This window comes from Lepisosteus platostomus, chromosome 15, assembly GCF_059453375.1.
Source record: "Lepisosteus platostomus isolate fLepPlt1 chromosome 15, fLepPlt1.hap1, whole genome shotgun sequence".
Classification (NCBI taxonomy): Eukaryota; Metazoa; Chordata; class Actinopteri; order Semionotiformes; family Lepisosteidae; genus Lepisosteus; species Lepisosteus platostomus.
This window is the reverse complement of record NC_142625.1, coordinates 14,099,414-14,125,277: the sequence shown is the minus strand read 5'-3', so window position 1 is coordinate 14,125,277 and position 25,864 is coordinate 14,099,414. Positions and strand designations below refer to the sequence as shown.

The 25,864-nt window shown below is 44.8% G+C and overlaps 1 protein-coding gene across 21 annotated transcripts in view; it reads right to left on the bottom strand.

The window, feature by feature from the left end:
* Positions 1-1,362: 1,362 nt before the first annotated feature.
* LOC148648028 (band 4.1-like protein 1) overlaps positions 1,363-25,864 on the bottom strand; it is a 101,231-nt gene continuing 76,729 nt past the window's right edge. For 9 of the 21 annotated variants that reach the window (XM_088608138.1, XM_088608140.1, XM_088608137.1 and 6 more), the window contains 11 exons: positions 21,114-21,200; positions 18,340-20,454; positions 15,738-15,788; positions 14,467-14,817; positions 13,223-13,363; positions 11,887-11,967; positions 9,420-9,491; positions 8,658-8,753; positions 6,983-7,063; positions 6,332-6,448; positions 1,363-5,404 (listed from right to left, as the gene is read on the bottom strand). In XM_088608138.1, the coding sequence (XP_088464264.1) occupies positions 5,399-5,404; positions 6,332-6,448; positions 6,983-7,063; positions 8,658-8,753; positions 9,420-9,491; positions 11,887-11,967; positions 13,223-13,363; positions 14,467-14,817; positions 15,738-15,788; positions 18,340-20,454; positions 21,114-21,200 (3,198 nt within the window). In that variant the 3' untranslated portion in view covers positions 1,363-5,398. Of the gene's footprint in view, positions 5,405-6,331; positions 6,449-6,982; positions 7,064-8,657; positions 8,754-9,419; positions 9,492-11,886; positions 11,968-13,222; positions 13,364-14,466; positions 14,818-15,737; positions 15,789-18,339; positions 20,455-21,113; positions 21,201-25,864 lie in introns of those variants that run through there. The other 12 variants (XM_088608147.1, XM_088608141.1, XM_088608149.1 and 9 more) reach the window with 12 other exon arrangements.

Sequence of the window (25,864 nt, the reverse complement as noted above, 5' to 3'; positions counted from 1 at the left end):
CCATATCGAAACTATCTGCCTTTAGGTTAACTAATAGCCGACTAATCTGAAATCTAAAAAAAATCCAAATCCCAAAGCAGACCAACAACCCGAAAATTCAAGAAGGGTAGAACATCATGTCATTCTGATGTTCTAATTTTCTGATTCTAATTTTGCCCCGAGCAGCAAGCATTAACTAACGTTTGCCTGGACTCCCCTTTACTACACCTGACACATTGCCACGTGAATGTTGTGTATACATACTTGAACAATCTTAAAAATGAACCAAATTAAAGATATACAGTCATGTCTGCTGTATTACAAACAGTAGGGAGATGGCATGTTTTCAGCTCTTTCCAGAAGAGGATACTCATGTAAATGTTCTGGGTTCAGAGTGCTAATCAAGATAACCCTTTGAAATCCAGACGGAGTAAGACTGATGTGTCCGAGGACCTGATCCTTAGGCATGGTGGAATTATTCTCTGTCTAGCCAGCGGCGCTGGGCCGGGTCAGAATCATGGCAGAGTAAAAGTAAGTTTGGCAGAGCCACACTAGTGACTGGTGACATGTGATGCGGAACTCTCACATGATGCAGGACGGGTCATTGGCGTGGGGGGAGTTATGTGCTGTCTAGGGAGTAACACTGATTATGTATGGCGCCCGCAAAGCACTACGCTCGAAATTCACCTATCCGCCACACATTTTAAAATCACCGCAGTGCATTCTAATCAGCCCTGTTCTTTCAAATCCAAGCCTGTAGGTCTGGGCCTGTAGAGAGTATCGCTGTGAAGCCAAACAATGACTTTGTTCAACAGCATCCACAGATGGCCTCATGTTGCTCAGCTCAACCATATTGTTAAAAGACAGGTAACAGTTTGTAAATGAGGAAAGATTTAAATTTAACCTTCTTCCAGCCTATTCCCTGTGGGATTGTTCTTCCTGTGCTACAAGCAGAATCTCAGCTTATTCCACATCAAGCTTGTGACACTCTGAACTTCCCACACCAGGGAGCCCCTGTGAACTAATACGAGTAACAGTTGTTTTTTGTCTTATTTTTCGCAAAGTGGCAACCACAAGCACTTATTATTTCTGTAGGTTACTATCGTCATGAGAGAGAAGCAATAGGCTCAGGATTCCTTGGCATACAAAATCGCACATCTTGCCTCTTACTAATCAAAGCCATTACAGGGGCGTTCCACTGCTAGAACACATCTTCAAAGATGACAATTTTAAGTTTGGCAAAGGAAACCACGAAGGAATCTTCCACAATTTTAGGTCAAGCTATTGTTCATACTGTAAACACTGTCCCTCCTTCTATTTATTAGAAAAGCACAGTGGCTGGAAATTTAATGTATAAACCAATGAAAACCAGGAACACAGGACTGAATTGCACTGAGACATTTATTTATGTATTTATTTAATTCACTTGGACCGAATGCAAATACAGCAAACACACACCACCAAGCACTAGGGGGCAATGTAGAGCAAAGGGGGGGTGACAGGAGTGGGTGGGGGGAGAAACGTATTTAGTGGGTGAGAGTTGGGGGAGCAGAGTAAATAGGTGCTCCTACTAGCCGTGCACAGAGCTACAAGGGTGTAGACTGGGATGCTCACGCCACTAGTGCTTTGTTTTCTGCAGTGCACAGAGCTCCTTTGCAGTAATGCAAAACTGTCCACACAGAGCCTGGCCGCTGGCAGCAATGATACGTGACTCTCCGTCTGCATGACCCCTGCAGATTCCTCTTTGCACTTGCCTGAGTCTCCTGAGTGCTGCTGCGTGTATATAACTAAGGTCATTTTTTCACACAGCCGAGTTCCCACATAAAGACAGGCTATGCACAGTGGTAAAATACTGCCCCAGGTACCTGTGCTGCACAAACTCCTCAAGCTGTTTTCAGAGTTCAGCTGCACCAGTGGGGCAGACTGCACGTATTCTTTAAAACTGCCCACTTGTAATGAGACGTGTATCGGTATGATCCATGTCTGACTCCAGCAGCAGATACAGCACTATCCTACTGCAAGTTGATACCAAACCTCTTGGCCTGGTTAACAAGAAATCTGTTTTAAACATTGACATTAACAGCCCATGCTAAGTTTAAATTAATTTAAATGATACAAGTAAACAGGTATTGCTGTGTCATGTTCTTTCTGGACAACATCTGAAAAATCTGAAACATTGAGATTCATTAAGCTCCCTGCCTCCCCATCCCACTCCATACACCCGCTGAGATAGATGCTGGAGTTCTACAGCATCACAAGCAGGGGATACTCTCAAGTAGTTCTGGAGTCATTTCCGAGAGCCTGAACCCCAGAGCTTTGGTACAGTCAGGCTTGTCCTAACCAGAACTCTGAGCCAGACCGCACCATTGCTGACAGTGACTTAAGCTGCACTTTGGAACGGAGTGCCATGAACATTACAGACAACCATCAACTCCAGCATTACCTGACAAAAAAAGAACTTAAAAAATATATTTATATATATATATTTAAGAAACAAAAGTCACCAGCAGGTAAGACAGATCAGGATTGGATTTTTTTTTTCCTGAAAAAGTACATTAGTGGTCCAGTGAGGGTTTTGTCCCATCCCCAATCGAGTGCAAGAAGGGAGGCGATAAACTGGGTGTCGAGGTGATGTGAAACCATGGCAACCGCATCCAGGGGGCTGCAGAGATGCACTACTGGGCCACAACGAGCCATGTTGCCAGGTACAGCTGTGAAGGCTACAAATACAGGTTCAGCAAAGCTGTATCTTTATTTCCTCCAAGAGCATTCATTGTGAAACCACAGCACACTAAAATCATATTTTTGTAAGACTATGGCACTGTAAGTGTGATTGTAGCAGAACACCGGCTACTTCAAGTTAGCTTTTCTGTATCAGTGTCGCTAAGAGGCCACTTTGATCTACTGTTTATATTCTGTGAAATACCTGCTGTACATAACATATATCGATGGATTGCATTAATAGGTGTTGAACGTTGTGTGTTCGCTGGCTGTCAGGGCTTGGCTACTGGTTGGGTAGATTCAAATGTGTGGGTATGGCTCTCAAAGGCTGGACTGCACTATCCTGAACAGCAGGGACTCTGGGTTCTTTGATTGACGCGGCTCAGCTTCAACGTGTTGGCTCAGTTCCGCTGGGAAGAGAAAACCGGTTACAGATCACATTGCCTCTACTGTGTTCCGCAGACAGAAAGTTGCCTGGGATCAACCTCTCGTTGCTGCATTTCTTCCCTCTGGGGTGTTTGTACTCACCCAGCAAGAGATCATGCACTCGGTTCCAGGAGGATAAAACCCTTGCCCCACATTCACCATTCTCATAAATACACAGGCAAATTCATACATTATAAATTAAAAAAAAACAACAAAAGAAAAAGATCTCCTCACATTTCAATATTACTTAATAGAATTCATATATTAAAACCAATTTACTGTCTATGTCCAATCTGTAATGAGCCTACATCAGGATTCATGAGCTTTTCAACCATAGCGATGGGGATGGAGGCGACATTTGAAGGCAGGCATGGGGAAGGGGTAGGAAACTAAAATTGGTTTTTGGAACCAAGCCCGTTTTCTTTAATTGGAACTTTAAAAAAAAAAAGGAGGCAAAACCCAAAAGTACCAAAATGACAACCGACGTACAAGAAAAAGATTTTCTGCCCTTGTGTCTCGTTGGTATGGGAGCACAGGCCCCTGAGCCTACGGTGGCGATGGAGCCCCTGCCCGGCTGGTCGAGGTCCATCTGCACACATGCACCTTCCCATCGGGCCTTGCCACAGCGGAGGAGCTCCTCGATTCCTGCTTCTCCCGTCTCTGCTGCTTCTCTGCTCCTCCTTCCCGCCCCTCTCGGGCAGCGTGGAAGCACAGCCGCACATGTTCCACAGAATTGCATGTCTTTGCACGGGTCTCAAGGATGCTGAACTAGTTCTGCCTCTATTCACGATGCTAATGTGTTTCCCCAGTGGGAAACAGTCCTGTGTTCTAAGCCAGCGTCTGGATTTTTTAAAAAGTCGTTTGGCTTAAATTAATTTACAAACCAGCACTGAAGCCATCCAAGCTGTTTTTGGACTGGATAGTTTTTTCCCCACGAGTTATCTTTTCCAGTGTAAGTTGTTAAGAAAACTGAATTATCTAACAGTGCTCGACTTGCTCGTTTACAGCGGTTTGGGGCTGGGCTGTGTTCTAAATACTACTTGTTTTAAACAAACTGGGGGTAGAATGATACCATTCATGGTGTTTGTGTCAGATTTGGCTGAACACTTTGGCACAGAGCACGACAGAAATCAATGAGGAAGTCTGAAAAAACTCTAAGGGAAGGGAGAAGTCACTGAAATATCTCTTATCTCCTCTTCCTGTCCCCTGACTACAGCGAACTCTGAAGCCCATGCATGAGGAGGACTGAGAGACAGCAGCACAGGCCACAGTGTGTGTGGATTTGACTGTTGTGGATATATAGTGATAGGGGACATTAAGCAAACACAGGATGGGAACCTGCAGAGTTGAGTCAACAGGGCAATGAGGAAGAATAAATCATTTCCTCACATGTCTACAGAACAGAACTGAAATGAAGGATTCTGGGCTTACCTAAGTGCTCAAATATGACGATAATATCACATTACAAACACCCCCATCCTGCAAGAGTGAATATACAGTAACAAACGGGGGCTCGTATGGTCCAAACTGTTGTTCCTTCTGTTCAGAAAAACCCTTATGATTAAGTGGAGTGGAGGACGAAGGAGGGCTAGCTCCAGTCCCTGTGAACGGGACTCAAACCTGTTGCCACGAGCAACTCTGTGTCCAATCTCTGTGCTCCTGCTCCCTTCCCACAGGCCTCAGGCCTGACAAATACAGCAAGTGTTTTGGCCTACCCATGGCAAACCAAGCTAGGCAAAGTGCAACAAAAAAAACACGACGTCACTTGAAAAGCAGAACAGAAGACTTTCTAAAATGCGTTAGTTGTAGGTGTGTGTAGTTTGCATGTGACTACCTTTCTAAGTCTAGTTTTGTGGGTCAGTCCAGGCGGGGTTTGGGGTGGGGTCAGGGAGGTTGTATCTAGAAGCAGCAAAGATCCCCAGGTGAAAGGAAGAACATGCTCCAGCAGAGGGGTGGCTGTTGCACTCACAGGCGGCGCTGGCGGGAGTGAGTCCAGGGGGGGGAAGAGCAGTGGGGGCACCCCGTGCGGCGGGGCCTCTCATTGCAGTTTCTTTCGCGAGCTCGTCTGCAGTTCTGGTCGTCCTCCCGTGCAGCAGATGGGGTGTGGTGCGGTGTGTTTTTCTCTCTCTCTCTCATCCGTTGCCAGCGAGTGAGGTTGGTACTGGGAAGCAGCCAGGGGGCTCGTAGGCATTGGCGGGCAGTAGCAGGCGAGGGTCCCCTCCCGTCCCCATTCCCAGCAGGGGCCCGGGCTCCGGAGCAGGCGGTTCAGAGATCAGGACTGTGGGAGAACACAGACCGCCTTAAAAACTCACAGACCGCCTTAAAAACTCATTTCCCATGAGCAGCCCAACTGCTAATGTCATTAGAAAATTCACCGCTCTTTGCGTATTCATGCAAATCATTGCCAGAAGCCATGAGCAACTAAACAGATGGTAACCTACTCCTGTTTTTTTTATAAAACTGCATTTTTTAGGAAGATAAATGTAAATGTAATACAAAATGTAAATCCTGTCTGCCAGGGCTTAAAATGTCTTACAGGCGTATTCACCCCTTTCCAACAAGTCCCATATTATCGTTGATGCATTTTGTTAAAGTGAACGTTTCTTTTTTTAAAGATGAATGTTCCACCAGAAGGTGTCAAAGTGGCGCAGTGGTCAGCGTTGCTGCCTTACAGCACTGGGGCCCTGGGTCCAATTCTGGACCTGGGGTGCTCTCTGGGAGGAGTATCTTGCTGAGAAGAGATATTTTGCTGTAGTCATATCAGTTATGCCCTTGTCAAAATGGCTTGTAAGTTATGCTAAGGGATCTTTTCACACGCCTTTTGTTGATTTTTTACTTGAAAAGTGAAGCCCAGTGTTTCTTCTGCAATTGTTCTACAAAATACTGATTTGCTTTGGGTTTTTTGGCTCCAAAAGCTTTGGATTTCTCATTTATGCATAGCAAAGGGTGTGATTTTCTTTTCAGACAGCTCAGTGCTCTTTTACTGCTCCAGGAAATTATCATTAACATCCCCCTAAGGAGCTTCTTAGCGGGTGACACACTCTCAACACTTTTTACAGGCAACCATTACACTGATGTTTTGCAAAAGCTCATGTCATAACAGGGTCCAGGAAGGCAGAAGAGGTCTAGAAGGATCAGTCATCAGAAACTGTCAGAATTAAATTACAAACTACAGACACAGGTTGACAATCACTGTCTGGGGTACCTCTGACTTGCTGTGTTTCTCTTGAGCAGTGGATTGTGTTTCCCTGACAACCACTGCCTTGGTAACCAGCATGTCAGGGTGCTGTTGCTTGGCTTCTTGTATAGCCAGGGCCAGGGCCTGAGAAAGAAGAGAGGAGAAGATTATTTGACAATCTGCTGGTTAAATTAATCACCGTGACTCCATATTCATTATGAAGTTTTTCTGTTGCTCTACACGATTAAACAACTGGTTTGTCACAAAAAATGATAATAGAGTTCAAACTAGCAACAATTTCCCTGCCCCAACAATCTCCATACAGATAACTAAACTGATTAAACTACAAAGGTTCTTCCTCTGAGAGCTCAGAGTCGATGATCAGGATTAATAACATATAACACAGCAATTCCCACCACATGGGAACATATAGAACACAACAGAACTACATGTTCTAGGCTGAAGAGGTGTGTGAAAGGGTCTGTCTAGTTCTGTAGGTCTTGACTTCAATCTAGACTCAAGACTGGTTTGTTTACTATTATCTAGTAATAATGAGTTTTGGCTTTATTTTGAGTGTTCTTTTGACGATTTACTGTAAACTATTGATGTACCTGGAAGAATAGGATCAAAGAGAAACATAGACAATAGAAGTGCCAGTATGATCTGAAGACAACGCACCTGGTCTTGGTCGACATCGTCATCCCCAGTGATGATGATTCTCTTCTCGATCCTGGTCTCCGAGTATCCACCCTTCACAGTCTGCAACACAACAGCACACTTCAGTCTACAAGACTGCTAGAAGCAATCCAGTCTGATGGATCTGCTTTTCATCGCGTAGAGCTGAGGATTAAGTCAATACAGTTCCCCAGCAGTACAGTCAAGAACCACAGAGGGGTTTTTCCAATTGGGTAGGAGGAGAAGCCCCTTTCTGGGGAAAGAGAGGAGACTGGGTTAAAAGTGTGCATCCAATCTGTCACAAAAAAAGGATCTGCATTTTGCACTGTTTTGTTGCTTTAGTTTCAGTGCCTGTTGCTCGCAGTCTAAATACTTGTCATGTGCACAGCATCACATTAGCCTGCAGCAGGCAGTTTTATGATTTACTTTACCACACCCAAGCTTTACTGAGATTTCAATGTGTTTTACTAAACTCTTTTTTTACTTTTACTAAGCTTTTAATGTCTAATAATCAATCTATTAGGCGCAACCCAAAACTGAGGCGTCACGATCCTCTCTAATAAGCTGAAAGGTTCTCCTACACAAGTGTGTTTTTGTGTAAGCCTTTCAGCAGCGCGGAGAAAACAAATATTGCATTATTACAAGTGGACACGGCATTATTTCGCAAATAATTTTTAATGCAAAATCTGAAAAAAATGTTAAAAAACATTTTGCGATTTTGTTCAAAAATAATTGTTTAAAAACTGAAATACAATCTTCATGAAAGTACTCTCTTACATTCATAGAATAAAACAATAGTGTTACTTTCCCTTTTGTAGAAAGGAATTAGTATAAGGAAAATGTGTACTACTGTACATCTACTTTTAGACATCAAGTATAACTCCAGGTAATGGAGCATTCCTGGGTTAAACGTGCAGCATTAAAACATACTCCCAGAAGGACAGCTACATCCAGAAGGATGGGATTAAACACAGCTGGGCGCACAGCCCATCGACATCGATGTGGAAGATTTGGCTGATGACATTTTGAGCGCTGCTGGCCTTCACGAGCAGCTCGTCGAGATCCAAAAACGACAAGACACTGTTTCAAAACCAAACAGAATCACTAAATGCGCTCTGGATCAAAGCGAAAGAACAAAAAACCATCCTAGGAAATGGAGCTCTTGAAGGTTTTACTACCATTTTTTTTCCAACCAACTTGTGTGAAGCCGGTTTCTGAGCGCCCCCCCATCACAGAACTGAAGCTTTGAAGCCAACAGCAACCAGAGCAGGACTCAAGACGCAGCCTTTCAAAATACAGGCCAGGGTTTGAACTACTGTACCTTGAAAGCTTGTGAAAAGTCGCAAAGTTTTTTTGTACTATCTGTGCTTCTGCAAACCTATTGTGCACTACCACTTAATAAAGAAACCATTTTCCTAAGCTATGATTATATTTTACGGAAAACAATTAGTATTTAGTACATACAACATTAAAGTAATTAAAAGGAAGTCCATTTAAAACTGAGGCTGTGAAGCTGACTGCCAAACTCAGTCTGGTTCCTGACTAAAAAAGGTTTAGGAGCCTTGCTGTAAGTGTCCAGAGGAACTGTACAGCCTGTGGAACACCTGAGAAGCATGGCATGACTGTTCACATCCCAGCACAGCCCAGCGCCCTTTCGGAACCCTGGGGGGGTCGTTACCTTGGTAACATGTGTGGTAGTTGCTGAGGTAACGTTTTCTGTGGTGACGCTGTGTGGGGACATCCCTGCCTCCTTCCCCAAAGTGCTGGTCTTCACCTGTAAACAACCCACAAGAGCCAGTCAGTTCCCCAGGCCTGGCCACACACTAGCAGTCTGCATTAACAGGTGGCCCACAGCTCTGTTCTTAGAAACATGTTACAAGTTCACTGGAGCATTCTTAACATTTTTTTTTTGTTTCTTAACCTCCACCACCAAGGGGTGAGGAGTTTTATGTTCTCAAGCATGACAAGTGAGATGAATTTAATAACTGCAAACGTCAATGGGTGCTTTCTGTAACTTTTTCGGCTACCACCAGGACAACCGGGCCTGATACCATTTAGAGGACTCTGTAATTTATTTATATGTTTTAAATGAATCATTAAACCTGGAACTCAAGGTCTTGTACTTTCCCCAGAGAGTAAACAAGCTCTGTCTCTTTAAAGCACAGATAAGAGAGCTTAAAAAAAAAGTCTGTGGTTAGATACAAAATTAACAGTAAAGAACCTCAATAACAACATCCCAGGAGAATACAGTGAGACTATTTAATACTGGAGGGCCTAGTGAGTAAGACTATTGATATTTCCAGTCTAGGAGCCAAGAGAGAAGGTTTGTACTGTAGCTGCAGAGTCATCCACTCATATGACCTTTCAAAATAACATGAGGTCATTCATTTCGGAGAGAGACTTTTCAAAGGCAGCTGCTGGAAAAGGGGGGTGTACTCACAGGGGAACTGGTGTCCAGGGGTGTTGCCTGGGGACTGGGAGGTGCCTCCTTCCCACTGCTCAGACTGTGACTCTGGAGGAGACAAGAGCAGGGGGTTACATGCAGGTAGCAGGTACCCATTTTAAATAAAAGACAGGAAACGGAGAAATGTCTTCCTTTTTTGACAATGTGGGGAAGCAATAAGAAGAGCAAATAGGATGCAGGGACACTGTGTGCTGGTGGTATATTAGTTATACCTACATGAATTATGACGTAACCATTGCTAGACCATCTAGCCAGTACAGCCAATGGCCTACAGCCACAGTTCCTGGTGAGTGGCTTCACAATGTCCAGAGAGCTATGCAGGCTGGAGAGCACAAGGTCAGGAGACAGAACTGGAACATGCATTTGCCTTAAAGTGGGAGGTACAATCTGTGTGAAAGATGTCCAGGCAAGGTAATGAAATTGTATGCTAAGAGATGAATGGCTCAGCCAGGAAAACCAGCTCAGTATATCCGTAGCAGGGTTAGCAATCTCTCACAAACACCACAGGGCAATAAGCAAGACACTATGAGCTCCACCCTCGCGAAAACCAAAGGCTTGGGAGCTCTGGCCTGCACTTTGAGGACTGAAACTGAAATCCCTTCTTATACGTGGCTCTGAGAGTCTACCTGTGTCCTGGGCTCACCCACAGGGTCAGCCAGATTCAGGTACCTCACTCTGTGACCGAGGCAAATCTGCTGGGAACTCTTATCCTTTGCAACCAGATCGCATACAGGTTCGCCGGGGGGACAGCCCTAGCGATCTCCTGTCGATGCTCCAGCAGCTGCCTGGCACTGCAATCTGTCAGAGGAGACTGCAGTATCCAGTCAGCACACTCACGTGTGTCAAGAAACGGTTCACAGTGGAGGCTATGGGCGCTGCAGGACTCTGGATTGACAAGTACAGTATTGCTGAGAGAGTTTCACGCAGGTCAGCCGTCAGTTTTGAATGGTTAGTGAATTATAACGGTAACGATCAAAGGGAGAAATACTTTTTAAAAGGGAAATCTCTGGTACAATTACCTCATGTGTTTATTTACATACGTACCTTAACTATCTATCAATAATTATTATGATTAGTTCAAGAAAGGTTGAAATTTCTCACACCCGGCACAGCTACAGTAAGTAGTTTAGTTCCTTTCTTGCACTGAAGCTCCTGAGAACTTCAAAAGCTGATACTGAGCCAGGTGTTGCCCATTGTATCTAGATTCACCTCGATAGCCACTTTCAGTTTCCATAACAATATAAAATGTTGTAAATACTATGGGGATCAAATATGATATTCTTCCAACATGGCTAAACATGCTATGTGAAATAATGCCCAGAAGCAAAAGCTGAAATAAAAGTTTCAGTGCTGCACAAGGCAAACAAAGACATATTTCACTTCACTGTCTCGATACTTTTCACTGTATGCTTATTACGAGTGTTCATGATGATGAGGGCGTGTATCCAGTCGAGCAGAGAGCACTTACTGTATGCCCAGACTGTGATGCCACCTCTGGTGAGAGTTTATTACCTTGCAGGTTCTCACCACTGCACACTACCTGTGAGTTTATTGGCCCTTACAACACTTTACTCTATTTTCATCATCGTTTACCTCAGTAAGCTGTTATAAATTCCATGCCATCTGCCGCACAGAGAGGATCAAAAAGGCTCCATTCACAAAGCCGTAACATATGAGTTATTCAATAAAAGGATTTACATACAAAGACTCTCTTAAGGGCAGGATTCCTAGTTATGTTATTATTGTTAGCACACTGGAATTTAATAAACCAGCTGCAGAGATAAAACGATGTGGAAAATGACAAACATCTCACAGATACCTCACAGATAGTGAAACATCTATACAAACCTTTATGAAAGAATGAGTAGTACTGAGTAGAGAATACAGCTGAACAGTATTCTGTCTACAGAGAAGGCTGTGAGTCTCTATCAGGCTGAAGATAATATCAACAACTAAGTCATTGTAAGGCAGTGAGTATATTAAATATTTTCCTTTATATCAAAGCTGTTTAAAATGAAACTAAAAAAGATTGTTTCACTTTTTGAAATAATATACAACATGGTGCAATACAGGATGTTGGGTGTGGTCATTTTTTGACTAGTTACATGAGTCTAATTACTTCTACAAAAACACATTTGTGCAGAAGCGCTAAAATTGCAAGTTTTGCAGCAAGTTATTGATGATAATATACTTTTATTTCTTTAACAGCTTGTAGATTCTGACTCATTTGCTGACCAACACAGAACAGGGAATGGGGAATGACAATATAATCTTGCAAACAGAAAAAAAGTTTAATTTAAAAATCTCCTACTGCAGCTACAAAATTATAACTGTACTGTAGCTATGGATCCAGTTGCATGAGAGTGATAAAAGAAAGATGTGTGGAGCTGTGGAGCTGTCAAGCAGGAGATGCTCGTGGAGTTATTAAGATAAAGATACATACCGGGGAGGCTTCAGCAGGCTGTGCAGCCACAGTGACAGATACAACTCCTGTCTCCTTACTGCTGCTCTCGTTCACCACCTGCTAATCATATAAAAGACAAACATCACTACACAGCTTTGCAGTACTGCTGCAGGGTCACTGCCCTCGCATCAACACACAGCCATGCAACACTGCTGCTGGGTCACTGACAGCTGTGCAACACAGCAGGGTCACTGCCCTCGCATCAACATCCAGCTGTGCAACACTGCTGCTGGGTCACTGACAGCTGTGCAACACAGAAGTTGGGTCACTGCTCTCGCATCTACATCCAGCTGTGCAACACTGCTGCTGGGTCACTGACAGCTGTGCAACACAGCAGGGTCACTGCCCTCGCATCTACATCCAGCTGTGCAACACTGCTGCTGGGTCACTGACAGCTGTGCAACACAGAAGTTGGGTCACTGATAGCTCTTAACACAGCTGCTGGGTCACTGATAGCTCTTAACAATGCTGCTGGGTCACTGATAGCTCTTAACACAGCTGCTGGGTCACTGATAGCTCTTAACACTGCTGCTGGGTCACTGATAGCTCTTAACACTGCTGCTGGGTCACTGATAGCTCTTAACACTGCTGCTGGGTCACTGATAGCTCTTAACACTGCTGCTGGGTCACTGTCCCCACATCAACACTGCTGTTGTGAAACTGACAGGTCTGCAACACTGCTGCTGGGTCACTGTATGGTTCTGCAGAACTACAGTGAAACCTTTCCACAAGTTGCTGTGCTTCAATGGCCTCATTTCGAGTAAAAAAAGATCAAATTTACAGTCTAATCAGACAATTGTGGGGAGCAGAAGCCTTCATGTGTCCTTTCTGGAGATGAATTGGTCTGTCTTTTGTTTTATGACTATCATAACTTTACTGTCAATTTAATTCCTCAAGGGTAACAACATAATTGAAGCTCTTCTGCGACAGAAAACCATATTTATCATAACACTGAAGTTCTTAATGACCACCTAATTCACAAAGCAGGTTTCTAAACTGCATTAATTGAACAGAAAATACAATCCATTTCATGTCAGAATGTTTGTACAGGGACAAAGTTGTTCAATAGTATAGAATACTAATGCTTAGAATTAGCATCTTCTGAGGTCTAGAGAAAGTTAATAAAGAAAGATGTTTTTCTTTTCAGCTGCATGTAGCACAGGAACTCTCCAGAAGGATCACAGGAGAAACTTTTTCCTGCACCCTTTCAGTAATCATTTTATTTTATTGTTAGTTTTGTCCAACCACTTTATAAACAGCATTCTCTCCAATAACAGGGATGTTGTAGACATTGGTATGAAATGTTATACTGAACCTGCTCCGATGTTTCCACAACTATGGTCTTAGTCTCTGAGGTGACAGGGGCTCCATTGGGTGACATGTCAGTTTTGGAGTCTGTTTTTTTGAGTGACTGTGCAACACTCACAGCACTGGGATCTTTCTTGGCCACAGGAGGCTGAGGAAGAAGAGGGACAGGTTAGCAACAGAGCTGTACTTGGCCCTGTCTGCTTCAGAGGAACTGCACGGAGAAAACAGACAAATGTCATAAGGAGACGAGGACCTTTTTTCTGATGACCCAGGGCTTGTATGACTCAATACTAATGTGCTCAACAGGGAAAGATCTTAATAACACATTAGCACTTTTGGTGATTAACAGTTTTTAAAACATTCACTTGTATTAAGCTTTTGTTTCCCTTTTTGCCAGTTCTACCTCATGCACATGGAAGCAGGCAAAACAGTTTCTCCCACACCTTTCACTAGGTTGGGCCTGCAAATAGGTAGCTTTATCTCAGTGCACCTAGCAAGGCCTAAAAAAACCCACAATCTTAAAAGTATAAAGTAATTTAGTATAAGGGCGTTCACTGTTGGAACAAGCATTCATTGTAAAAACACTGCTCAGAAGAGACCACTGCCAGGAATCTTTATCACTGATTCTTTTGGCTTGCATTTATAACACATGGTACTTTCCAACTGTGACCTTTGCGGATTTCCTTGGGAGAAGAAGTGAGAAAAATAAACCAGCAACCAAGAACTAAATAAACCCCTTGTTTAGATTCACGTGCAGGACAAAGGCAGATCAGCCGCAAAAGTCATGTCAGTTTAAGGTGTCAAGTCCTTGGGAGTGGGGTTCTCAGAGTAGCTCTTTCAGGAGCTCACCAGGAGCCTCACTCAAGTGTTCAGAGATACTGTACAAATAGCGCGCCCCGCAGGCTGGGAGGACTCAAGGCTTCACAGGTGAAAAACCAGTGCGTTTGACTCCACAGCAATGGAAAACACGAGAATCAACGCTGAGGGATGGAACAGAGAAGCCAAAAAATGAAGGGCAACTATAAGACGAGGCACAAAATGGATTCACAAAAGAACGAAAATCAACTAGATACAAAAAAAAATAAGTAAAGTGCCATGCTTCTCAGGAGGGTTTATTCAAAACCATGCGGATGTTGTATTGAGATGGTCCACCGGAGCGTGGGGCAGTAGCATGCTGGACGGCTAACACAGACGGGATGGTTCATGCAGCGCAGATGGCTCCAGGCTGGGGCAGGGGAGGCTCTTTGCTACCTCGTGCAGAGGGAGATCTTCCGAGCGGCTGTCCTCGGCAGGAGATCTCTCCTGGGAGGCCATCAGGCGGGCCGAGTAGAAGCGGGAGGTCTCTTCGAAGTCGTCGCGGCCCACCTCGGGCAGGCGATCCCGCTCGCCCAACTCGGACATGCCCTTGGAGAACTCCTCCACCCCTGTGTGGAGGTCCATGATGACGGTGAAGTCCACCTCGGCCTCCAGGCTGGAGGTGGAGCTGACGGTGATGCTGGAGCACTTACGCTCTATGCCCAGGTGGGTCTCCTTCAGGTACAGGGTCTCGCGCTCCTGGTCGTCCTCGGAGGCTGAGCCTGTCCGTCTCTCCCAGGGCTCCCTCTGGACAAAAGACCAAGACAGTGAGACAGACGGGGGGGGGGGGGGGCGCCAGGGCACACAGGTCATTTCTTTCACCTGTGGCAATGTGGAGGTGAACAGGAGATGAAAGATGAACAGAGAAAAACAGGGAGAGAAAGCCCGGATGTCCTGGCTAATGGCACGGGAAGCAACTCCCGGAGTGTCTGTTACCGGACTCTTTCCAAAATTCCCCAAAAATCGGAAGCGTTGGTTAGACTCCTTGACTGTTGGGAGACCGGCATGTCATGTCATGGTCCGTGACAGGGGTGAAAAAGAGAAGACAACCCCGCTTCTGCGATGAAATGCAATTGTGCCACATCCATAAAGAACAAGAAATGGGATCTTAAAAGAAAGAGATTAGATACAACACAACAATGGCAGAGGAGAGACGGACAGGGGTTTCCACATCGTTGGTCCCAACTGTATGTTGCATGCATGTTCCAGAACCAGTCCTTCATGTATACAGTACATTCCAAGCACAATTTTTCACAGTATCAATACAGGATTGGTTACTGGATTAAACCAGAAACTGTCTTAAGAAATCGACAATCACATAACCATAGAGGTGCACAGATCCACATTAAAGCAAGGCATTATAAAAAGTACTCGGTACCTGGCTTTTATTGGCCAGGAAAGGTTTAAGAAGGTAGAGTGAAAAAGCCTTGAGAAGAGATGAGACGAGAGGCAGCAACGCACACAAGTCTAATGGACTTGGCAGCATGCAGTCCGAGGACTCTGGGAGTGTGGGGAGCGAACACGGGGGAGATCCAGGTAGTGAAAAGGTTAAAGGATGAGGTTAATGAGGAGACAGAGATGGACCAAGGCCAGAAACGGATGCTGAGGTTAATGGGCAATGGATGATGGAGGGGGTGATGTTTTAAATCCAAGAAAAAACGGGCAACCTGAGATTCGTCAAGCGGCTCTTCGTGAATGGCGGGAGTGGAGAGGGGCTCCTGCAAAGGCAAAAGGACAGCGGTCCAGAGTTAGTCCAGCGTTGCCATGGCAACGGGGCTGGGAGGAAGTAACAGGGCCAGGCCTGGAGTCTACCGGCTCTCAAGTTCTCCGCCAAAAACGCCTCTCCTCAGAGACTCGACCAAACTCTGGCTCAGCGTGACTGGCAATCCAGCAGTACCAAGAAATACCACAACATATTTTCTATATCGCCATTTTAATACAGCTCCCTAAACTGTTAGGACCTTTCATTTCATTCTCAGCTCTCTCCATAAAGTAAGAACAAACCTTTCCCATTAGATACATGCTCCTGTATTTAGTGACCTCTGAATTAGCCTGTACATTCAGACACACACACAAATAAAAAAAACAGCCTTCAGATACAATGTGTAATGAATTTTCAATACAATATGAATGCTATTCCAAATTTCACATAATGAGACAATATGAAAGCACTAATTTTACATATTTCCAAACCTGCAAAACACATACTTATTAAGACCTACAGTATTTGTATAATTGTATGTTTTAGTTTTAGCAGAAAAAAAAGACACCTAACCAAACCATTACAGTAGAAACCAAACAGTAGATACTGTAAAATGTCTATGAAACAATGAGACCAATGCAATGACTGTGCCTGTTCCAGAAGGTGTCCCACAACAATAGTTACTTCAGTTAAATATGTATTTTATAAATCTCAAACAAAATCTGAAAAGAATTGGGCTCACAGATAGGTCCAGCACTAGGCCAGAATATTTATATAAATATATATAAATAACCACTATGGGTAAATACTGACAATACTGCCTGAATGTGTGTGACAATGTGACCTGTTTGACACTGTGTATATTTGATGCAGAGTGCTGTATATTTCACTGCGTCACATCTGTGGTCATTGAGCACAGTATCTTGTATCAGTATCAGAGATCGAAGCAAGTACAGTAGCAGTGGTCTGGCTTCTTTCTCCAGGTCAGCCAGGTTTAGACTGCATGTGGTGTCTAACACTAATTCCAAGCAGGAATTCGGAAACATTCACCCAGAATTAAGAATTCGTGTTGTTGTTTTTTTGTCAAACACCTGGATTTTCCCCCCAGGAATTTCACTTCATGAAAAGTAATTCTGAACCTGTTGCAAAATAACCCACCTATGCCTCCATTAACATTCCACTGGTTCCAGAGCCTGACATATTGCAACTTGTAATTACTGCACTTTCTAAATTACTGTGGCAAGCAGGATATTTTTGAAATGTGCCAGGAAAGGTTTTCTTAGGGTTTTCCCACATAAGAAAACCATGCATCTCTCTCTCAAATTCTTGAAGCTGCTCTGCTAGTTCTGTAGAGAGTGGGAAAAAGCTCTGAGACACCATTCCCTAAGTAATAAAAGAGTTGAACGCTGACAAGGAAAGGTGATAACGTAGAAACATTCATGTATTGCAAGTACAATGCTTAAGATATAAACAGCTCACTGCATATGGCAGAAAAGGCCTTGATTGGTATTGCCAGTATATGTCTAATCTGGGATCTCTAGTATCTGGTTCAGTTTGGCTGAAAACCTGATATTCTGTGAAAGTGCACACCCATATGCAGCACAAACCTTCCTCTGCTATCCTGCAGCATTGAACTCCCCTGTGGAACATCTCATGAAGTGGAGGAGGCTGCAATTTCAGCACCTCACACGTATTTGTGGGTATAATATACACGATCAGCCACCCTCCTACAAATAGCCAAGGAACTAGGAAGGCATAAGAGAAATTAAACTGATCCCACATTTTTCCATCAGTTACACAGAGAAGTCAATAAGGGATAAGATTTGGAGTGAAACTACATGTCACTGTTAGACTATACATCCCACAGTCTTTACCAATAAGGTTCTTCTCTCCACCCCCTGAACCCGAGTCATTCAGATTCGCCATCCCTGAATTTCTGTTGTGTGGTCATGCCCAGCTTCTGGCCCCACTGGAGCCTACACAAAGTACGGTCCAGTAACACCTTTGAGGCCGGCACAGAGGAGAGTGGTGGTGAGATGCAGAGCCTTCGTTTTCCTTTCCGAACCTCAGAAACGTCAAGCTGATTATCAAAGAACAAAACAAAAGGTACTCAAAGGAAAGAGAAGGTCTGAACAAGGTTTCAGGAAGGGGAGGGGGACGAAAGCCACAAGCCAAAGCATGGACACTACTTTGCTAGGGTCAATGCACAGCCCTCTACTGAGTTCTGCTGGCACGCAAGCAATAGAGCCTAAGTGTGCACTTAGAGGAGGAGGGGGTGGGGGGATGGGGTAAAGAAGCTTGGAGAGCTCCACAACTCGTGAAGGAGGAGGAAAGCTGATGGCCGCACTACTGCATCAGCCAATGAGACGAAGCCAAAAAGTGCTACATACACTTTTTCTTTTATTTTTCCTCTTTAGTACAGGCACATATACTCGGCGCATGTATACCCATCAGGTCAATAGAAACAAAAAGTAAAAAAACAAAACAAAATGGAGGTGCAGTTTCTCTTGAAGCACATGCTATGTATTGTTCCAATGATGGAAAGCGGATGCCAAGCACAGGTTTACCGCGTGTTTTTTCTTGGCCATTTCCAGGCTGGGGTCCTTGGAGGCAATCCGGCTGTTTCGGAGGATGAGTCCAGACTCTCGAGCCTTCTGGGTTTTAACGGGAGGCACGGGGGGAGCGTTTTTGTGGGTCACGAGGGTCTTTGTGCAGGGCAGACGGGGCTCTGCAGGCTCTTCCCAGGCCTTGGACGGATCTCGCCCTTTGCTGCGGGTCTTCTCTCTCTCATGCTCCTTCACTTCCTTCTCCAATTCCTTCTGCAATCGGTTCTCATCCTCCGACTCCTCTGAGCAATGGGTTTGTTGCTCAGAGGGGTCAGAAAGCTCCGTGTGTTGGCTGTCAATTGGTTGTGCAAGACAGAGATTCAGACCCAATTCACGAGAACTGGAAGACTCATATCCCATCCTTGTGGCATCAGAGTAGGGCTCTGCTTGAATCTTTTCTCTGATATCCCTTAGGTCTTCTGTACCTATGTCTCCACTCTCATCCTGGATCACATGCTGTTTGGTTGTATCGTTTTGTGTTTCTTGTTTTTCCTCAGACAATTCTATTGTTTTAGGTTCAGGCACTGGCGGTTCAGGGATTCTTTCTTCAGCTCCTTCATCACAAGACCCTTCTTTAGCTTCATCTGCTGGGATCCCTTTGCTCACCTCTGATTTCTTCCAAGCAATCTGCTCCTCACTACTTTCAGGCTCCTCTTTCTCTGATTGCTCTGGACTCAGAACATTACTCTCAGAGGTCTCTGATGATCTCATCTCATCTCCTTCCTCTATGAGGATTCTCTCTCTTTCTTTTCTTCCTTCTGAAGAAACATCTTTTTCTGACAACTCCATTACAGACTCACTCTTCTCTTCACCAGGGAGCCCAGAATCCTCTTCTTCCTCTTCTACTGAATACATCTCCTTGCTTTCAGGTGGTGGAACATGCCATGAATTCTCATCCTCTTTTTTATCTCCAGGTGTTTCTTCTTGTCCATCATCCTCTTGTTGCAACATAATTGGAGCTAGGACCTCTTTCTCCTCTGTTGCTCCTACAGAGCTCTTTAAACAGCTTGCACTACTATCCGATTCATCTTTCACATGTCTGACCTCTGGACTCTTCTCCCAATCACAGAGCTTCTCTGTGTCTTTAGAAACATTCATCTCCAGTGAAGAAGGTGCTTCTTTCTCCTTTTCACGTTCCGGTGGAGTTCTCTCCGTTTCTGCACTCTGAGCTGTGCTTTGATCATCCTTCTCCATGACTCCCGTAGTATAATGTGTCTTCACTTTCTCATCAGCTTCTGTGTTCTGAGTCTTCCCAGTTGCATCCTCCTCACTTTGACGGAAAGCTGGTTCAGCCTCTTTCTCTTCCAGACGACCAACATGTTCCGAATCTGAACCTGCAAGCTGATTTTTCACCTTAGGTTGCAGGTCTTTGGATTTCTGAGGACTACTAGTCTTAGTCTCTGTGAGCTTCTCTATTTCATCCATCTGCAAGTACAGTTCTGCAGACACAGTCCCACTCTGTTGTTTGTCCGATGCAACATCCTGAGGTTTTTCTTCTAAGTCTTGATCTGTCTTGGCTAACGGACTGCTGTCACTGTCAGAGTCTTTGTGCTGTTGTTCACCATCATTCAGCTTGACTTCTCTCTCGTACACAAACTCTGATGGCCTGCCCAAGTTGAGGCTCCGGGGTCTCTTTTCACGACAGATTCTAGTCTGCTCGCTTCTGTTGTACGTGATGGTGCCTTCAGAGTTTCTTGCCTGAACCAAGTCATTATCGTGCAATTTGTCCTCCACTGATTCTGGGTCATTAGCTGGAGCTTGGAGCTGAGAATCCATAGTGATGACAAGTTGGTCATAGTCTTTGTTTGTCTCAGGACTGTCTGGCTTGGTTTCACCAGATTCTTCGTTTGAAGGAACAGTTTTGTCTTCTAGAGGCTCCTCTCCATTCTCTCTCTGGTCGTGCTTCATTTCCTGATCATCTCTTGCACTTTTGGGTTCCTCTATTCGTTCACACAGGAAGTAATGACCTGCCTCTTGTGGTGAGATACTAGTAATGTCGTTCTCTTGTTTCAATTCAATGCTCAGGTCCTGTTGGCTAGTTGCTTGTTTTTCAATTAATACCCACTCCTCAGAGCCCTATATGTTGATATAGATTAAACACAGTTAGCATAGCTTGCTGTTATAGTGCAGTGCCTACAGATATTACAGCCTATTTTTTCTTACTCTAGAGATCAAGAGGATACTACATGCTTATTTGACTTTTTCCCTGTTGATGTACAGTTTAAAAGGTGTTGCAGACACTAAATACCAAAATCTTAATTTGATTGTTTTGAGATATCATGCTGAGAGATACCAGCTTGGCTCTAAGCATCACTGGCTCTGCAGAACCAGTCTGGTGTCACTTAACAGTGATTCTGCAAGAAATGTACCCCTCAAAACAGGCACGACTGCATGTTTGCAAAGTTATCAAAATTAGGTTCTGGAACCCATTTAAAGGTGCACGCTACAGTTGGACTCCCAGATGGCTGCTTACAACAGAAAGCAAAAATTATAGTAGCAAATATAAATCTTATGAATACTGATCAGACATATCATACAAACATTTGCTGACTGTGTCTGACTTACTTCAGAGTTGACTGAAGGCATGGCAAGAATCTGCTGAGTGAAAGCATTTGAGCTATACTTGGGAACGCCTTAAATGTACATATACAGTATGTGAAGTTTCCTGGATACCCAATGATACAATCAGCACATTTTGCTACTAAGAGGAGGAAGGTAGAAGAGAGAAGGGCAACCTCTGGAGATGACATCACAGTCTTCTGGATGAAGCCTTCCAGACCAGGGCTGATCACAGGCTCCTCCCCCCCTCCTCCTCTTGACACCTGATTGGTTGTTTAGCAATCCCACAGAGGCGGAGCGAGAGAAAGAACAGAGAGCAGTAGTTAACCATGAACTCCCTGTCACTGGCTACAGAAATCTGCTTTACTTCTGCATGCTGCCAGCAAGTCACATCTGATCAGCTATAGCATCACAGGTACTATAGCTGCTTCTATGGCTAGTTGCCTGGAAAATTCACCTTAAACTTAAATGTTCTTCCTGACATCAGTGAGCACTTCTTTGTGTACTGGCAGTTCAGACTAGCCAAAGTATCTTCTCATTACTTTCCACAAAATATCCTGGATGGAGTGTAAAAGGTTTCCTAGTTTGACACTAGGTTCCACCTCTGTGTGTAAAGCTTATTGTATCAAGGCAATGGAATTATCATTTAAATTCTTAGACTCTTAAACCATACTTAAATCAAACAGCACAGAGTCCATATATTTCTTACAGGAAACACAAATCACTGAAATGCTAAGAGACATGCTTGATGTATTATACAGCCTGAAGCCTATATAATAAAAGGGAGACAAGGCAAATCCTTAGTGCAGTGTACCCCTGGTGCATGGTGTTTTAGTCACGACTTTCCATAGATCACACCACTCTTTACTGTATGTTTATAAGCTTTATTCTGCTTTTACCACTATACTCTATTCTAATTGTCATCCCAAGCTCTGTTCTCCACTCACAGTATTTTCAGCACACCATAGAAATGGCACCCATGTGGCTCAGAGGCCAGGGATTTTAAATGTGGAAAAGCTGAGCTGGAGCTAGTGTAGAGTGCATTCCCCAGTGGTCTGTCAGACTGCAGTGGGTTGTTGTGTTCATATGAATGGAATTATCAGGCAGTCAGCATGCGGTTTTTCGTAAGAGGAGTCGGTTCTCAGTCATTACTCTCCCAGCTACATGACAGCTGAGTCCCTTTTTATTTAATGCGTGCAGGGATCTCATTGGCAGGTGTGTACGGTACCGGGTAGGGCAGAGTGTGAATACAGCACCCCTGGAGCTCGAGGGAAAGGTTCCACAAGACTTTCCAAAGTAGCCAGTGGTCCAAGACACGGGGATACAAGCCACTATGCTGGCAGTACAAGTGACGAAACAACGAGTCAAAAGGGGCGCCAAGAAACCACTGTTGTGGTTTTCCTAACGTTACATGCATTCATCCTGTGAGCATCTATTTCCTGTGAGAATTAGAGTTGTATGAGAGAGTTGTTGTATAAAGTGTGGAGTATGCTTGTATCTTGTACAGGGACTGGTGTTATTGTTGTGTGAGAGAGTTGTTGTATAAAGTGTGGAGTACGCTTGTATAGGGACTGGTGTTGTTGTTGTGTGAGAGAGTTATTGTATAAAGTGTGGAGTACGCTTGTATAGGGACTGGTGTTATTGTTGTATGAGAGAGTTATTGTATAAAGGTGTGGAGTATGCTTGTATCTTGTATAGAGACTGGTGTTATTGTTGTATGAGAGAGTTGTTGTATAAAGTGTGGAGTACGCTTGTATAGGGACTGGTGTTATTGTTGTGTGAGAGAGTTGTTGTATAAAGGTGTGGAGTACGCATGTATCTTGTACAGGGACTGGTGTTGTTGTTGTGTGAGAGAGTTTGTCACGGACGTCCAAAGGGACTAACCGTGGGGAGCAGGAGAGCGGAAAAAGACCCATATGCGTAGCGGCGAGACGGGAAAAAGGCCCGGGCTCATTAGTGCAAAGAGTTCAGGAATGCCGTATAGAAACCTATGCCCTCAGGGAGCGGACGTGGGGCGCCCTGGTGCTAGGCGGGTCTCAGGACATCCGAACGTCAATGCTGAGCGAGGACAGAGTGCAAGACCCGGAAATATATAGCCCAAGAGAGGGACAGGAAGGACAGCAGACCGGAAACTAGGGACAGGACAGAGAAGGAGGGCCCCCTGGCTGCAGAGGGCGTGACAGTACCCCCCCCTTCATGGGCGGCTCCCGACGCCCAAACAAATAAATAAGCTGCACAGCACTGGGGGGAGGAAAAACCTCATTTAACTGAAAGGAAACCTCCGGGAATCCACGGCTGAGAGCTACCCCTTCCTCCGGGGTATAAACCTTTATTGGGTGGAGGAAGGGGGGGTAGAGAAGAGCTCCAGAGACTTAAAACAAAAAAGTACACAAGCACAAACCCAACAGACAAAAACCTGGGAAAGACCAGGGAGACAAACCACACAAGACAGATAGGAACCAAAAACAGGTAGGAACCAAACAGGTAGAAGTTCCGAGACACAGAGAGCAGGGGGGACCAAAAAGGAGGGGAAACCAGGAAGAAAAAAAATCAAAACAAAAGGCAAAAAACAAGAAAACACAAAAACCCCGGGGAAAAATACCGCAGACTGGGCAAATGGCACGTTCACATTCTAACGCTGATATCGGAGTGGACAACCTGAGGAAAGCCAGACCGAAGTCCGCTCACAGACACAGATGCCCGGAGTGATATCCAGCGAAAGGCATGGAGGAACGGCAGAAAGCTTACCATTCTATCACTGATATAGGAGAGAGCCAGACCAGGAAGAGCCAGGCACGGGAACCCGCTCCAGACACAGAAGCTCGGAGTGATATCCAGTAATAAGAATAGGCAAGCCAGCTCAACATTCAATCACTGATATCGGAGTGATCTACCCGAGGAAAGCCAGGTACAGGACCCGCTCACAGGCACGGAAGATCGGAGTGATATCCAGTGATTAGAATAGAGGAACTGAAAAAAAAAAACAGCCCAGAGAACAAGAAAAAAAAAACTGCGGCAAGACAAAAAAAAAAAACGCCGCTCGCGGGGTCAAGTAGGTGGCTCAGCATTCTGTCACGGACGTCCAAAGGGACTAACCGTAGGGAGCAGGAGAGCAGAAAAAGACCCATATGCGTAGCGGCGAGACGGGAAAAAGGCCCGGGCTCATTAGTGCAAAGAGTTCAGGAATGCCGTATAGAAACCTATGCCCTCAGGGAGCGGACGTGGGGCGCCCTGGTGCTAGGCGGGTCTCAGGACATCCGAACGTCAATGCTGAGCGAGGACAGAGTGCAAGACCCGGAAATATATAGCCCAAGAGAGGGACAGGAAGGACAGCAGACCGGAAACTAGGGACAGGACAGAGAAGGAGCGCCCCCTGGCTGCAGAGGGCGTGACAGAGTTATTGTATTAAGTGTGGAGTACGCTTGTATAGGGACTGGTGTTATTGTTGTATGGGAGAGTTGTTGTATAAAGTGTGGAGTACGCTTGTACAGGGACTGGTGTTGTTGTTGTGTGAGAGAGTTGTTGTATAAAGTGTGGAGTACACTTGTATAGGGACTGGTGTTATTGTTGTGTGAGAGAGTTGTTGTATAAAGTGTGGAGTACGCTTGTACAGGGACTGGTGTTATTGTTGTATGAGAGAGTTGTCGTATAAAGTGAGTTGAAGAAGCCAGAGAGCAGGAGACACAGCCAGTATTCTCCCAGCTCTGGTGGGGTTGCCTGTCCAGCTTCTCAGTCTGCTGGTCCTGAGTGAAGACTGGTGTCTTGGCCCAGGTTGGATAAATGCAGACCATCCGAGAAAAAGTTATTGTGAGAGAAAAAAGATGAAATATTCTTGTGTGAAAAGAGAACATTGGGTAAAGGGAGTGCGATTGTGAGACCAGAGAGCAGGAGACACTGGTCCAGAGAAGGCTCTTGGCAGGGGTGAGTACATAACCACAACCACCACAACCATCTGAAGACTGAGTTACTGATTACTGAAAGAGTAACATGAGTGTGAATACAAAAAAACAGTGCGAAAGTGAGAGAACACTGAGGGGAAATTTGACAGTAATTAGTGTCAATGTGAGTGGGACTAATACAAATGAGTGAGTAGTGTGGGAAGTAATTATCTACACGTCTGTAATGAGCTCACCTGGTTGGGTTGGGGCCATTCTGTCACAACGTGACATAAATGAGTTCGCAAGAAAACTTCAGAAAGTTCAAAATATGGATCTTTGGCCACTGCATTCTTTCTCAATCATCCCATTCGCTTTTCATAAAAACCACTGTCATTTCCATTACACCACTTTCAAAATGTTGATAATGAACAAAAACTGGAAACACCACAGTCACGTCAATTAACAGGCCGTCGAGCTACCGTGCCTGGCCAGTACAGCGTATGCACTGTGGTCTAAAATCTGTCAGTGGCTGGAATTCTGCAGGAGGGATGCAGAACCATTCTTCCACCAGAAAACACCATCTCAGGTGTCATTCCAGAATATCCCATACATGTTCAACTGGGTTCCAGTCTGGACACTGAGAAGCTCATGACACATGGATAACATCAGGCTCAAGAAACCACTGGGGAACCACAGTGGACGGCAGCATTGTCATCCTGGTAGATACTCCTCCCGCCAGGAAAGGAATGCTTCAACGTGGGTTGAATATGATCACTCTGTACCATTAAGCAGCGTAAAGCATTGTCCCAAACATTTAGGAGAATAAGTGCACCATGCCAGGGGAATTCACCCCACAACATTACAGAATAACCAGAACCCTTCACTGTTGGAACCGAGAGCTCGGGGCTGCAGAAGTCTTTAGGCTGGCACCACACATACACTCTGTAGAGATCATGGTCAAAAAATAATGCATCTCACCCCTTTCCTGTGCTCTTTGCATCACTGAACTTGCAAATGTGCTCTTCCAGGTGTGATGAGTGGTTTGTGCA